Below are 16,659 nucleotides of genomic sequence, written 5' to 3' on the forward strand. Positions count from 1 at the left end.
CGTGTTTCCATTGAGCTTGTGTTGCAGCTGAATACTGTAATCATGATTATTTATTTAATGTGCAGCCCTCATTTTTCAAAGAAGTGGTTGAGAATGTGGGGAATTAAATATCTCAGTTTGTTTACTTGCTTCGTTGAACCCATTAACATCTTATTACACAAAGTAAAGCTCAAATCTGACTTTTATTGTCTACTTTTGCTGTTTTATCTGGCCAGACTTATTTGGTATTCTGTCACAGTTTTTACTGTCACCATCTTGCCTTGTCACTAAAGTGAAGGTGTTGCACACGTCCCTCTTACAGAGAGTCAGGAATAACCAAGCTCTCAGACAAAGTGTATGCTGGCCTCATATTCCAATTAGCTCTTGCAATTAGGCTGGCAGATGTAGCACACGAGGACTGGGATGATAAAATTAGCAACACTGACAGATTTTAGAAAAGAAACCACCTAAGCCCCGCCCAGTCCCTCTGACCTCACTTGTGATTCACAAGTTCAAAGTGCTAGCATTACGCCAAGCTAATTACACCTAGCTGAAGTGACACTAGCATTAGCAGAAAACCACCTATTTTTTCAGTGCTGAATGGTGTTTGTGTGACAGTTAAACTGTCTCATTTTTGTAGGTACTGGAGTGCTGACTACAGCTCTGCTCCTAGTGAGCTGTCTTGCTGTCTACTGCTTACATAGACAGATGTCTTAATAGGCAGCATTTTAACTGAAAAGTTACCTAATAAGTAGCTGAAGTGCGATGCGGTACATTGACACATAAGTAGTGCTCCTAAAATCGCACTACTGATTCAAATAGAATTTAACTTTAACATGTTGCTAAGCTAATGTACTTCAATACATATAAACATACACTGCACACATAAATTAGTTAAAACAGATCCATTTAAATCAGAACTTTTTTTTAATACGTTATAATGAAATTTTCTGTTGGTATATTTTTATGCTTACATAATTTTCACTGAGCTCAACACAACATGCGCTATTTATTCCTCAATCGGAATTAATCCATTCTGATTTCAGATTCTGAAAGTTCTATTTACATGAACCCTAAATGTTGCAATCTGATTCACATATTCATTTGCATCTGCATTACATGAGCAGTCGCTGTGTTCAGAACCGGAGAAAGTCACCGCAATAATGTCACCAGAGCCACAAGTATAATTGTCGTGAAAGCTGGCATATTTGTCAGACAAGGTTTTTTAACAAATATATAATAAGAGTTCAGTCTCCTCCACTGACCAGTTCATAAGAGGTGAGATAAACATATGCATGTTCATAAGACCTCAACCATATGTAAACATGCATATCACAGCATTGCGCATATGTGCAAGGTATTTTTAAATCTGATTGAGAAAATAGTCGGATTCAAGCTTTAATGTTTTTCTGTTGATCAGATTATATCAGATCTACACCACCCCTTGCAATCCAATTGAAAATTAATTCAGATTGATTTAAATATTTACATGAAGACTTTTCTGTCCGTAGCTACAGTGATTTCTGGTTTTACTTTCTATGTAAAATGTACATGCAGTGCTTCTAATTTTGGCCAAAACTAGGTATCTTAGAATCCACTGGAAGATTGCTGCCTATATTTTGGAGCAGGCTTATCATCGGGAGCTTGTATGTGATGTCTTAAAGGATTAGTTCACTTTGAAATGAAAATTACCCCAATATTTACTCATCCCCAAGCCATCCTAGATGTATTTGACTTTCTTCATTCAGATGAACACAATCGGAGTTATATTAAAGGTGCCCAAGAACGTTCTTTCACAAGATGTAATATAAGTCTAAGGTGTCTCCTGAATGTGTCTGTGAAGTTTCAGCTCAAAATACCCCATAGATTTTTTTTAAATTAATTTTTTTAACTGCCTATTTTGGGGCATCATTAACAATGCACTGATTTACACTCGGCGCCGCCCCCTTAAATCGCGTGCTCCCTGCCACACCAGCTGTCGACTATAATCCAGTGCGTTTACAAAGTTCACACAGCTAATATAACCCTCAAATGGATCTTTACTAGATGTTCGTCATGCATGCTGCATGCATGCTTCGAATTATGTGAGTAAAGTATTTATTTGGATGTTAAAGTTTTATTCTGAGTGAATTTGAGGCTGTCCTCCGTGGCTAACGGCTAATGCTACACTGTTGGAGAGATTTATAAAGAATGAAGTTGTGTTTAGGCATTATACAGACTGCAAGTGTTTAAAAAATGAAAATAGCGACGGCTCTTATCTCCGTGAATACAGTAAGAAACGATGGTAACTTAAACCTCATTTAACAGTACATTAGCAACATGCTAACGAAACATTTAGAAAGACAATTTACAAATATCAGTAAAAATATCATGCTATCATGGATTATGTCAGTTATTATTGCTCCATCTGCCATTTTTCGCTGTTGTTCTTGCTTACCTAGTCTGATGATTCGGCTGTGTGCAGCTCCAGACGTTAACTGGCTGCCCTTGTCTAATGCCTTTTATAATGTTGGGAACATCATGGGCTGGCATTATGCAAATATTAGGGGCGTACACCCCGACTGTTACGTAACAGTCTGTGTTATGTTGAGATTCGCCTGTTCTTCGGAGGTCGTTTAAACAAATGAGATTTATATAAGGAGGAGGAAACAATGGAGTTTGAGACTCACTGTATGTCTTTTCCATGTACTAAACTCTTGTTATTTAACTATGCCAAGGTAAATTCAATTTTTGAATCAAGGACACCTTTAATAACTATCCTGAAACGTAAAAAGCTTTATAATGGTAGTGAACGGGACCAACGAGTATGAAGCTCAAGAAAGTGCATCCATCCATCATAAATGTACTCCACACGGCTCCAGGGGGTTAATAAAGGCCTTCTGAAGCGATGCGTTTGTGTAAGAAAAATATTCATATTTAACTAGTTATAAAGTAAAATATCTAGCTTCCGCCAGACCGCCTTCCGTGTTCAATTTACGAAGAAAGCGTAACTGACATTGCGTCAATTTGTCAGTTGAATACACAAGGCATAGGACATAGTGTAAGTGCTTTGAACTGTGAGAGGCATTACACTTTCTTCGTAAGTTGAATATGGAAGGCGGTCTGGCAAAATGTGGATATGGATATTTTTCTTACACAAACGCATCGCTTCAGAAGGCCTTTATTAACCCCCTGGAGCCGTGTGGAGTACGTTTATGATGTATGGATGCACTTCCTTGGGCTTAATACTCAATGGTCCCGTTCACTGCCATTATAAAGCTTGGATGTGTCAGGATATTTATTAATATAACTCTGATTGTGTTCATCAGAAAAAAGAAGGTCAAATACACCTAGGATGGCTTGAGGGTGAGTAAAGCTTGGGCTAATTTTCCTTTCAAAATAAACTAATCCTTTAAATGCTGTCTAGGTAGGCAGCTCGCTAAGTTTTGGAGAAAAGCCTACTTCATTACTGTTCTATCATCCCCACGTCAGCGTCGCCCATTTCTGCTCTTGATTACAGGAGTGCCATATGAGCCCAGACCTGGTCTCGCCTAACTGTTATGTAAGCCACCCACATCTAGCGCCAGGCTCTTCGGATCTCTACCTCTCTTCATTGTACCTTATCTCTATCTTTCTCTTTTTTCCTGCTCTCACACGTTATGAGGATGTTGTTGAGGTGTCTTTTTAATGAGGTATTGCATTCTGGCAGGGCGTTATAAAGAAGGTAAGGTGCAGGAAATAGTCAAAGGGTAGGTAAAGGGGAAAAAATGCCTTGAAATGGAGAGAGGCCTTTCATCCTTGAGAGAAGAGAACGAAAAACTCTTGCTGATTTTTTTTTAATGTATGAATATGTATTTTTCCTTCACTCATTGTGGATCTCTTTCTTTCCATCTAATGGAGCTCCTGGGGTGAGGATTTTGCTGAGGCACTGCCGCCTACTCTCCATCTTACTCTCCGTCAGGTGCAGACCCACTTTCAGAGCTGCCTAGAGAGTGTGGCAGGAGTAGGAAGGTGACCTGTGACGTCAAGTCACTGAAGCCTGGGGAACAGGTCTTCTTGTCGCTCAATCAGAGATTCGGCACTAGTTTTACTCCCAGACTTAATTTATTGTAGAAAACATTAATATTTTTGAAGGTTCAATGAAATCTTGACTCGATCATTTGTCAGACTAGTCTTTAAGTAGTTTGATGCCTATTAATACCTGACCTAAATCATCTTGGTAGAGTCCGTCCAAATATGTCTTCCATTTCGGGCATCCGAGAGAGTTTTGACCTGGTATTTCTCCATCTGTTGACATGTTCCAGCCTGCATTTGGCACCTCTATGTGTGTTGACTGATTGAACAGCATCTACCCTGCCTAAGACTGTCAAAGATGCTCGATCCTGGGTTGCACAAGCAGTTTTCAGTCTTTTTTTATTGGGGAAAAAAGTTAGCTACTACTTATTTTGTAACCACTTGGTTGGGTGCCCCAGTGGTTACACTTAAATCATCTAATGCTTAGCCACTTAATATGTCATCTACCTTATTGAGATGTAAATTTGTAAACTTGTTTAAAGATTTGTTTTTGCCAAGTGGGAGAGAGAGGGGGATGGCACCAAGATGGGAGAGAGGACCACGAACCAGGAATTGAACTTGAGTCACCTGGGGCGCAACCTGTGTCGGAGTCGGCACAATATGGCAGAGGTGTTGCAAATAGTGAACAAATTTTCCTTAAAAGGACTTTGGCTGCATCTGAAATAAAATACTTCTCTGCTATAATAGTAGGCAAAAAACTTTGTGTGAAATTCATAGTATTCAAAAACAGTAGGCGAAAAGTACCCGGATGACCTAGTATTTCTGCCAAGATTCTGAAGCTTGCATCCAATGGAAAGTTTACTCTCCCATGAGGCCACTGGAGAAAATTTGTGAATGGCAGTGAAGAGACACAAATGATGCCATGTCACATGACAATGATAGAACGGCCAATGTTTGTCTGGATTAGATTCATACTACACAAATTCATATGATTACGTACTTTCTTAACAGTCGCAAATTATTCAAAAGTAGTACCTAATCAGAGAGAATGTGCCCACAACCCCTTGCATTATAGAAGAGGTGGAGTTTGTGGCTGTTCTCTGTTAATTTTTTTTAAATGTATGAACCTTAAATGTTAATTAGTAATGGATTTTTAGGTCATGGATTAAGCTAGATGCAAACTAGAGCTCTGCATGTTAAGAGGATATTGAGGGTCAGACATTGACCAATAGTGTTGTTTACTGTGAAATACTAGCTTGATATGTAGTGTTTTTGAGGAGTTTGTTTTGTGGAGGAATAGTCATAAGGTTTCTGTGAGGTGTTACAGGCTGCTGTATGGGATGTAGTTATTCGTGGTGAATTTTAGAGGAAGAAAGCAGGGTTCGGTGGTGTTGTGCTGTCAGCTTCAGGACTTTGTTAACCCTAAGGCCTTGGCTGACTGTGGCTGCTCTAATTGGAGGAAGCCCTGAAGGGGAAGTGGATGGTGCTCAGGGTGTTATGACAGATGCCCGCTCGAGTGAGCATCACTGAAGGATTACAGCATGGCGAGGCGGTAAAGTGTTTATTTTGGTTGCACTAGGCCCGGAGCTTCGAGACAATTTGCCCTGACTGCATATGTGCCCTCTCAGAAACACCAGACATCCCAGCCCTTCCTTAAAACGAACTGTATACACTTCCTGGCAGTATAACAAGCCCAGCTCGCACACTGGCACTTCAGAGCAAAATATGTTCATTAACTCTAAGCATATGCTTCCTTTCTATCTCTTTTACTTTCTTGCATCCTCTTAAATAGCCTTGAAGCCCTGCACAAAATGTCAAAGCTCTTTGCTCTCCCCCGAATGAGTGTCTGCTTCCCTCCCACATGAATAATCACACTCTGTTTAACACAACATGGAATGATGGGTGGTGCGAATGAGGGATGATGCTGTGGACGGTTTTTGCATAAGGGAAAATGGAAGCATCCTTGGTATGTTTGTGTGTGCATGGATGCACAGCCCCTGCTGAAAAGATGGTCACCATCGTATATGCTATGTTTTAGATGTTTTTTGTTGGAGTTCCTTGGTCAACCAGCTAAACTAGAAGGTACTAATCCACCTAAACCAGCATGGACATTCATGTCTAATCCAGTCTTTTTAACAGGGGGGTTGAACGGAGCTAGATAATACTACATACTTATTAGTAGCTGACAGCATAATCAAATGAGCCAAGTATTCAGTAAGCAGGCTAAGGATGGGACAGGTTGATTAGTGTATTTATTTGTTTATCTATTGTTTTGATGTCAAAATACTTCTTTTGTGAGGGCAGTTTTGTGCAATAAATGGTTATATATATTTCTTCATGTTCTTGTTCAGTCTGTGCTGTTGTTTAGATAATTGGTCTATGTGATACTTGTGATTATTTAAGACTTATCTGTTCTATTCTGCTGTGTTCAGTCAAAGGATGTGTTCACATTTGTCAGGTTTGGTGCGATTGCTAATGCGGTTTCTTAAGTAGGACCCCATTTTTCAGGGGGTCTCGATCCACTTCTATATGTACCCTGGTGCGGTTTGACTGAAATATAAATACGATATGGACCAAAGACATCAAAACGAGATGTTAAAAAAGGTCAGAATGCTCAAACATACCTGGTTTTTCTAGTCATAGTAGCTACGTTGCCCATTACAGTTGGGTATAGGCATCGAAAATGTCAACTCCTTGCAGTAGATCTTCTTTTGTGTGCAACGGAGGAATTCCTGGCATTGTTCTGATTCCTCCATTTTATAAGCTCTTCAGAAGTTTTCAGCTGGAAAAAATACTATTATATATGTGCACATACAATAAGCGCGTTTAGACCAGCACATAGCATTGTTTTGGATGTTCGGTAAGTTTAGTCTCAGAATATACATCATAAATGCGTTTTTTTTTTTTTTTTTTTTTGTATCTTTAGGTTCGATGTTAAAAATCAACAACGTCAACTAACTTTCATTAACTTGCAATTGGGCCATTGATGAATACGTTTTTTAAAAGTGTAAAAAAACATATAGGAGATATAATTAATTTTGAAGTTTTATTAAGTGTTAACAATGAGATTATGTGGTTTTTATAATCAATTAACACTGCTTTTGTCATTTGTTTACAAGATGGACAAAATTTGACACAAAAAAGTCATTCGGTTTAACCAAAACTTTTTTTTTACCGAATGACACTTTTGGTTATACCTATGATATTTTCAAACAATGCTAACAGGCTGATATCTAGCTACCTAGCTAACAAAAGGACAATCAAACATTTTATATTTAGTACAGGTTTTTAAAATATTACAACATTTTCCATGTTTTATAGCGGTTGTACCAAATGACCTGGGCCCTCATTTATCAATGGTGCGTACGGACAGATTTGTGCGTAGTGAGTGCGTAAGAACAGTTTCAAGCAAAGTGTGGGATTCACCAACTTGTACTTAAACGTAGAAATGTGTGTAAATATAAGCACACCTCTGAGCATGCTTACGCAGATAATCTAGTGGTAGAATAGTGACACTACACTCAAAAATCATTTAAGAGTGTCACTGTATGCATTAAGCAATCAACATGTCCTGTGTTTCCTTTATTTATAAAACACTCAATTTATCAATTGTCTAGTTTTACACACAGTGCGTAATTGGTGTCACTGTAAAAAAAAAAAATTATGGTTAAGTAAATAATACAGAAAAACAAACAAAAAAACAAAAACAAAAAAACAAATGCAAGTTATTTAGTAGTACTCAATTTAAGCTTGTAGAAATTAAAGTGTAAATATCAACATTATAAAATTAAGTAAAACTACTCAACTTTTCTGATACTGGTGTTCCCATCATGCACTGGGCCTTGAATAATTAATGAGGTCAATTTTTTGCTGTTTTCCAGCTGTTTTTACACTGTTTTATCACTGTTTTATCATTGCTTTTGTGGTTAGGTTTAGTAACTTAACATTTTGTGACATTTAGAGCTCATTTTATACTCAAAATGCCACAATAACACTCAAACATGTTCCATCGAATGTTACCGTCATTGTGTGTTGTGTACCAAGTATTGAGGTCTCTATGTGTTCAACTATAGCATTACTTTTAATATATAGATATGATGTCTACACAATATCTTTCGTATTACCTGCTTAGATGTTTCTAAGTAAAAACATACACATCAATAGCATGGTTTCATTCAGTGTTATATTGTTTGTGTAAAATGTATTGCAAAAGAGTTTTAAACTAAATCGAAACTAAATCAACTTTTTACTGATAAAGTTAAAATTACTTAAAATTTTACTTATCTTAACTAAATAGAGTAACTTAAATCCATATTTGAAAATTACTTAAATAGTCTATGTGTGCAAAAATTAAGTAAACTTTATCTTTATTTTATCTTGCATTATTGGAAGACTTTGCAAACAATGTCCTCCAGAGAGCACGTTTTCCAAGATCAAGCTGATCTGCTTGGCAAGAGCTCTCTTTGCTATTATTGCTGTGAGGAAAAAACACAATCACGTGACTTTTAAAGGGAAGTGTTGTCACCATATATGGTTCATTGGAGGCGTTTCCGAATGCTAATGACCGTGAACGTGAACGAGCATGGTACTTACGCACATGTGGGATTTATCAACAATGATTGCTTACTCATGTGCGTAAGAACTGCGTGCGCACGTTTGATAAATGCGGATTTTCTTGTACTTAGGCACATTCTAAATTTCATTCGTTGGACAAAATATAGAACCTTTTCTACGCACTGTTGATAAATGAGGGCCCTGATGTTTTGGGATGTGAATATGAGCAAGTGAAAACGTGAATTTTTCATATAGTTAAAAGAGAGTTAGTTACTGCTTCACGACCATGTGGTCCTTTGTAGGTGTCTGAATGATGTCACATCCTGTCACATGATATTGACTGCATGACTTGATGCATGACTCCAGAATGGTCCCTTTATATTGGTTACTCCAAATGACATCAATGAAATTCATTTTTCCGGACATTCTTTCTCATAACAAAGCAACAACTTCTACACATAATTTTACTACTATTTTGCTGATATTTGATGTTATAAAATCATGCCAGAATAAAAAAATACATTTATTACATTTTAAGATATTTTAATCACAAATTAAATGGTTGTATTGGCCTTTGGACGATTAAACCTAATGACCTTTTGACACTTCAAAATCTTTAAAATACCTTTAAAAGTGTAGCAAAATATAACTAGATTAAAAAGTTTGTAGACAAACTTTAAGTTGGCTTGAAAAAGTTGGTCCAGAAATTTTAAAGTAGTTTTTAAAGTTTAAAGTTTGAAAGTTATGAGTTTGAATGAGTTTTAGTAGATAGATAGATTTGATGAGTTTGAGTTCATGAGTTTGAATGAGTTTTAATAGATAGATAGATAAGGTGTTGCTATGCAGTTGCTAGGGTATTTAGGGTGGTTGCTAAAGTGTTGCTATGTGGTTGCTAGAGTACTCGGGGTGGTTGCTAGGGTGTTGCTATGCGGTTGCTAAGGTACTTGAGGTGGTTGCTAAGGTGTTGCTATGCGGTTGCTAGGGTACTCTGAGTGGTTGCTAGGGTGTTGCTATGCGGTTGCTAAGGTACTCTGGGTGGTTGCTAAGGCGTTGCTAGGGTACTCAGGGGTGGTTGCTAAGGTGTTGCTATGCGGTTGTTCGGGTACTCGGGGTGGTTGCTAAGGCGTTGCTATGCGGTTGCTAAGGTACTCGGGGTGGTTGCTAAGGTGTTGCTATGAGGCTTCTAGGGTGTTGCTTTGCGGTTGCTAAGGTACCCGGGGTGGTTGCTAAGGTGTTGCTATGCGGTTGCTAGGGTAATCTGAGTGGTTGCTAGGGTGTTGCTATGCGGCTGCTAGGGTACTCGGGGTGGTTGCTAAGGTGTTGCTATGCGGTTGCTATGGTACTCGGGGTGGTTGCTAGGGTGTTGCTATGCGGTTGCTAGGGTACCAGGGGTGGTTGCTAAGGTGTTGCTTTGCGGTTGCTAGGGTAATCTGAGTGGTTGCTAGGGTGTTGCTATGCGGTTGCTAGGGTACTCAGGGTGGTTGCTAGGGTGTTGCTATGCAGTTGCTAGGGTACTTGGGGTGGTTACTAAGGTGTTGCTATGCGGTTGCTAGGGTACTCGGGGTGGTTGCCATGGTTGCTAAGGTGTTGCTATGCGGTTGCTAGGGTACTCAGGGTGGTTGCTAAGGTGTTGCTATGCAGTTGCTAGGGTACTCGGGGTGGTTGCTATGGTGTTGCTATGCGGTTGCTAGGGTACTCGGGGTGGTTGCCATGGTGTTGCTATGCAGTTTCCAGGGTACTCGGAGTGGTTGCCATGGTGTTGCTATGCGGTTGCTATTGTACCCAGGCTGGTTGCTAGGATGATGCCAGGGTGATTTGTGTGGTTGTGTGGTTGTGTGGTGTTCTGGGTGGTTGCTAGGTTGTTTTGGGTGGTTGCTATGAGAGTTGATCATAGATAGATAGATAACGTATATGAATTTGAATAAGTTGATAGATAGATAGATAGATAGATAGATAGATAGATAGATAGATAGATAGATAGATAGATAGATAGATAGATAGATAGATAGATAGATAGATAGATAGATAGATAGATAGATATTAGATAGATGAGAAGTCATAGATGAGAAGTCATAGATGAGAATTCATAGATGAGAAGAGAGATAGATGAGAAGTGATAGATGAGAAGACAGATGAGAAGAGAGATAGATGAGAAGAGAGATAGATGAGAAGTGATAGATGAGAAAAGATAGATGAAAAGTGATAGATGAGAAGAAAGATAGATTAGATAGATAGATAGATAGATAGATAGATAGATAGATAGATAGATAGATAGATAGATAGATAGCAGATAGAGAGAGAGAGAGATAGATGAGAAGAGAGATAGATGAGAAGATAGATAGATAGATGAGAAGATAGATAGATAGATGAGAAGATAGATAGATAGATAGATAGATAGATAGATGAGAAGAGAGATAGATGAGAAGAGAGATAGATGAGAAGTGATAGATGAGAAGTGATAGATGAGAAGAGAGATAGATGAGAAGAGATAGATAGATAGATAGATAGATAGATGAGTTTGAATGATAGATAGATAGATAGATAGATAGATAGATAGATAGATAGAGAGATAGAGAGATAGATAGAGAGATGAGAAGAGAGATAGATGAGAAGTGATAGATGAGAAGATAGATAGATTGATAGATGAGAAGTCATAGATAGATAGATAGATGAGAAGTGATAGATGAGAAGAGATAGATGAGAAGTGATAGATGAGAAAAGAGATACAGAGATAGAGAGATAGATGAGAAGAGAGATAGATGAGAAGTGATAGATAGATAGATAGATAGATAAGTTTGAATGAGTTTGAATGGCTCAGTAATAGTACATAGAATGGAAGCTTCATTGAGTTTAATGGGCTTCAGTGTGTTTAGATTTGAATTTTTGACAGTTGGAGTTTGATGGAATGTTCAGATTTTCAATGGGAGTCAATGGGAGTTTTTTTTCAGTTTTAATCAGCATTTTTAGGAAAACCGTAAGTCGGATCAGTCTGAAAAGATATAGCACACTAAGTCAGAACAGTCTGAAGGTCTAGTCCGAGTTTGGTGGTTGTAGCTTGAACAGTCTAGGAGGAGTAGCATTTAGAAATTTAGTCTAAGAAGAATAATAATAAGCTTAAGACGTAGATCAATAAGTTGGCTTTTTCAAGCCAACTTAATTAAAACCTTTTAGATTCAATAAAAGAGATCTAGATGTACTACATTACATACTATGGATGTCATATCTTTGTTTTTTATTATTATTAAGGCCTTTGGACAAAAAAAATAACCCGTCACGCTATTAACCCAAATACATGTCAACAAACTCTCATTAGAGTAGACTGTTAGGCCAGGGTTAGGGTTAGTAGAGCAAGTTGACAGTCTACTTATAGTTACTTATAGTTAGTCCATGTCCGCTTTAGACATTCTACTATCAAAATAAAGTGTTATGCCTGGCTCACACTACATGAGTTTTAAAATAGAATGGAATTTTAATTTTGGCTTATTTGCTATAAGGTGATATTATCGGTTTATCAGCTTTGTAATGTTGACGCATCCTTAGTTTGAACACAAGATTTTGTGTTAGCCTGACAATAACCCATGCACACTTAACATGTTGCAATTCTGCTCTTTAACAAATCTTTCCATCTCTTGCAGAGCATCATGGAACAGTTCAATCCCTGTTTGCGGAATTTCATCGCCATGGGGAAGAACTACGAGAAGGCTCTCTCCAGTAAGTATCCCCACATCACATCTCCAAACGTCCCCCATTTCATTCACATTCAGGCAGCTGTCCAAACCCTCCACGCCTTCCTATTCGCCTTTAATGCCACTTCATTTGAAGATGATGACAATGTTTGTCATCCTGTCATTCAGATGGCCACACAGCCTTATCAACTCTCACATAACCCGAGACACCTCCTGAGCTCAGATGGGCCAAACACTAATGCTCAGCTGATGAGGGCATTCAGAGAGGAGATAATGTGTCCTGCCTCAATGATGATTTGATATTTAGCCATTAGACAGAGGAACAATCAGACGACTTTGAAGGCTTTGTGCAGTAGGTGACTGATGAAAGCCAGACAATTGCCCATTGATGTCTGCATTCACATTGGCAAATGTAATCTTGCTCCGGCAGCCTTGGGTGTGCAGTGGCTGTAAAACATTTAGGGTGATGTGCAGGAATACATCTTAAAGGAAAATCCCAGTTTAGCGCAAGCACCAGTTTTGAGAAAAAGAAAATGTTTGGCCTTTCTCTTATTTTCTTTAAAAAAGGTAGAAATCTGAAAAGTGAGGCACTTACAATGGAAGTGAATAGAGCCGATATAAAAACGTTAAAATGCTCACTGTTTGATAGTATAGTTCAGCGGTTCCCAAACTGGGGTACCTGAGGTGACAAAAGGGGGTACGCGAACAAAATGCTGAGTAGTTCATTTAATTCTACCTTAAAATAATATTAAAATCGAGCATGTGTTTCTGACGGCCAAAATGCCGTAAATCCAGTAGCCTACATTTAATCAAATTACCTCATCTTTTGCAGTCAAAAATGACTGTAGGCTATCCACAGAAGCATATGATAGATCGCGTGCAGAATCTGCTGCCTTAAATCGCACTAAATTACTGTCGTTCTTGACAATGCACCTTTGTAAAAGTGGGGATTTACCACTCGCATGAAGAACAAATATAGACAGATAGTGGATTAATTTCTCCGATACAAAAACATACCTTGTGTGAGTTCTTGTATTTAATGATGATAACGAGCAAGAATGCAAATATCCACTGCAAACGTGACATTATACAACAGGTCAAAAAACAAAACGTACATACATTTTAAACACAGTACTGTCAGTATTTACTCTATTTTGCAATGAAATAATAGTTCTAACAAAAACCACAGCAGAACTACAATACACGTCGGTTTCGCAAACAATTCTGCGGCTTTGAACGAATCGTGAGAGTCAATGATTCACTGATTCATTCACAGCCACTTGCTTCGTTACAGAATGAATGACTCGATGACTCACTCATAAAAACAGTGACTTGCTGCCACCTACTGGCAGTTTTAGTTTAATATTTAAAAGTATCACTTTGTTTTACCATCATTGCATATTTCTCTATTGAACATTTTTTTATTTAAAACATTATTTATTTTATAAAGTTATTCATAAAGGTAAAAATATGCACTGGAAAATCAATTTAGGGGGCAAATATTGTCCCTTAATGGAAAAGGTGTGACTGCAATCTAAGTGGAAGAGAGGGGATACGCAGAAGAATGGTAATCCCTTCAGGGGGTACTCCAAGCTAAAAAGTTTGGGAACCACTGGTATAGTTCATTTAAACAAAAAATTGTTTTGCTGAGCCAACTTAATTCATTTAGTTGTCATATTAGCCAGGTGTGTCTTAAGCATACTAACATGCACTATTGCTGATCAGTATGATACAGGAACCTCAATTTAAGTTGGCTCAACTAATTTTCAATGATCATAATATACAATGTATAACATAAACAAACTGGAAGACACTGGTGTCATTACTGATATTAGTATAGTTAATACTCAACGCAACTAAACTCACACAATAACTATCCTAAAGTGTGAATTGGCCTTTAAAGAGTCACAAAGGAAACCTGGGATACCCATAAATCTCAGCACCCAACCCAGCACAGGGGGGATTTATGTAAAATCTGTGAGACAGACTGCCCTTCAAACTCTTGAGCATTAAAGGCAGATTGGCTGGTGTTTGTGAAAGACTCTTATCCTCAGAAAGGGGGCTACCCAAGGGTCCATATGCTTCCAGACTGCTATCCACAGGTAGCAAGAAGTTCTAGAGCTAATTATGCAGCAGTTTGGTAGAGAAGAATGTGGGTTTGTACCGTAAATACATGGCTGAAAGAACATAAAGGGAAGAGACAGAGTTGAAAAAGAGATTTATTCCATAATTGACTACCCCGTACTGAGGGGAAACTGGGCTCTGGTGGGAGGTCCTAGGCCACTAAACCCACCAGAATAAATCATAATCCTCTTTTGCTCTCAAGCCATGTCTTTACCACTCTACCCCGTGTTTTAGGAAATGAAATCACTCAGACACAAAGTCAGCAAAGCTCTCTGCCCCCATTTATTATTTCTGACTGGTATTGTTCTTGCTGATTTGTTTTAGAGCCTCAGGCACAGAAAGATGAATGAGTGCGGTAGGAGGAGTGTGTTATGACAAGGTTCTTTCTCAGTAAAAGAGAGAATTTCAAAGCAGTAGACTTGCATATATGGATGGGAATTGTAAGGATTCCAATTTTACTTAACAATCCATTAGCAACTTTTGAGGAAGCATTTGCAAACTATCCATACATCCATTCATCCTCTAAACCTCTTGTCCTATGTAGTGTCACAGGGATGCTAGAACGTATCCCAGAGTCTGGGGCTGTAGGCTGGGAAACACCATGGACTGAAGGCCAGGGGAACTTCGTGCTGTGAGACAACAGTGCAATGTGATTTTTTTTTTTTTTTTTTTTTTTTTTGGGAAATTATATGTGACCCGATCTGGCGAAATGAGTCGGAAGTCGCAACGTTCCATTTTAAGATATGGGCCGATAATGTGGAAAAACAATGAAAAAAACGATTTTTTTTTTTTAAGCTAATTTCAAAGAACAGACTTTCAAAAATAATCTCCCAAAGTTTCGTAGTCCAGATAATCGAGTAAAGGTATTTAAATGGCTATTAAATTTGACATGGTTTCACTAAATTAGCTGGAAATTAACTTCTCAACTCCTCTCGTTATGAGCATTTCCCAGTATCCCCTGAAACGTCATTATCTCTGCTCTACAAATATGGTGTTACACGTTGTATAGAACCAATCAAACAGCTTAGAAATGTAAACACACTGACCTAAACGCTGATTTTTAACAATGGGAAGCCCCGTTTCGACTGACAGGCACGCGATCGGTCCAGCCATCCTCCTGTCAGACTAGCGCGCCTTATAAAATAAAACTCCCATTTGCGTGTCTCTCTTTAAAAGCCAATAAAAATTGAATCCATATAGGTAGCACAAAAATTCTTTTTTGCATACAAAACCAAAGACTTTAAACTTTCATATCAAGCCTCCAACATGCTTCTGTTGCGTTATTTTCACCCTCTAATGAGTCTGAGAAATATGCGTTTACAACACAAATAGCACAGCAGCTAACTGAATACAAGTATGTATCTCACGTGCTCATAACTTCATGAAAAATGCACAGATCATAAAAATATGTCAATATTATACATCAATATTTAAAGCAGATTCTCAAGATTAAAATTAATGCAAAATCAATATAATATATTGCGTTGATCACAAGATATTACTCACGAAATGATTTAACATACTTGGCTAAAAACATGTCTCTCTCTCCGGGATGCAGTGTGTATCCAATGTTCCCGGACCCATCCATGTTCGTTTTCCAACGTGGAATAACACAGAATAGATATCATTTTAAAGCTTAGAATCTCATCTTTTTAATGCATCTAACCATTTTGAAAAACTCCTAACGAGTGCTGAGAAGCACCTCTAAACCGGAGTTTACTGCCCGTTGGCGCCACCTGGCAGCGGAAAAAATGAACAACAATTTTTCAAACTATTCTTTATAATATCACCACGAAATTTGAACCAGATGCAGCTCACATATAGGAGAGCATCACCAAAAAAGAATTTTTTAGCGATCTTATTGTGTTCCTGAGTTATTCCATGTCAAATAAAAAAAGAAAAATTATTTTTTAAAAATTATATATATTTTTTGTCTTTTATCAGCTGTTTCTCTGCAAGAAAATGTCCAAATGTAATGTAATTTATATTTTCTTAAAATTTAAAATGTTTTGTATCAAATGATACCTACCTTTTGACTCTCCTTGCTAGAGTTTTGGAGTTATGAGTCTTTACTTTTGTGTGTGTCGCTCAGAAAAAGAAAAAAAAAAGAACTCTAAAAAAGCCTTCAGGTCTTAAAGGGTTAATTCAAATAAATACTTTAAAATAATTTGAGCTTCAGCCTGGTTTAATAGCATTTATATATATATATATAAAATGTCTTTGGTCAAATTAAGCTGTAAAATAAATAGTTTATCCCTTTAAATGCAATGGATTTTGAAAGATATCAACAAAAAAACGGGCAAAAAACTTTAAAAGCGATTTT

General features: G+C 37.8%; 1 protein-coding gene across 9 annotated transcripts in view; it reads left to right on the forward strand.

Moving 5' to 3' along the window:
* The window catches only part of baiap2a (BAR/IMD domain containing adaptor protein 2a), a 132,827-nt gene that overhangs the window by 24,571 nt on the left and 91,597 nt on the right, over nucleotides 1-16,659 (forward strand). For all 9 annotated transcript variants that reach the window (XM_048183001.1, XM_048183033.1, XM_048183009.1 and 6 more), the window contains exon 2: nucleotides 12,162-12,237. In XM_048183001.1, the coding sequence (XP_048038958.1) occupies nucleotides 12,162-12,237 (76 nt within the window). The remainder of the gene's footprint in view (nucleotides 1-12,161; nucleotides 12,238-16,659) is intronic.

This window comes from Megalobrama amblycephala, linkage group LG1, assembly GCF_018812025.1.
Source record: "Megalobrama amblycephala isolate DHTTF-2021 linkage group LG1, ASM1881202v1, whole genome shotgun sequence".
NCBI classification, from domain to species: domain Eukaryota; kingdom Metazoa; phylum Chordata; class Actinopteri; order Cypriniformes; family Xenocyprididae; genus Megalobrama; species Megalobrama amblycephala.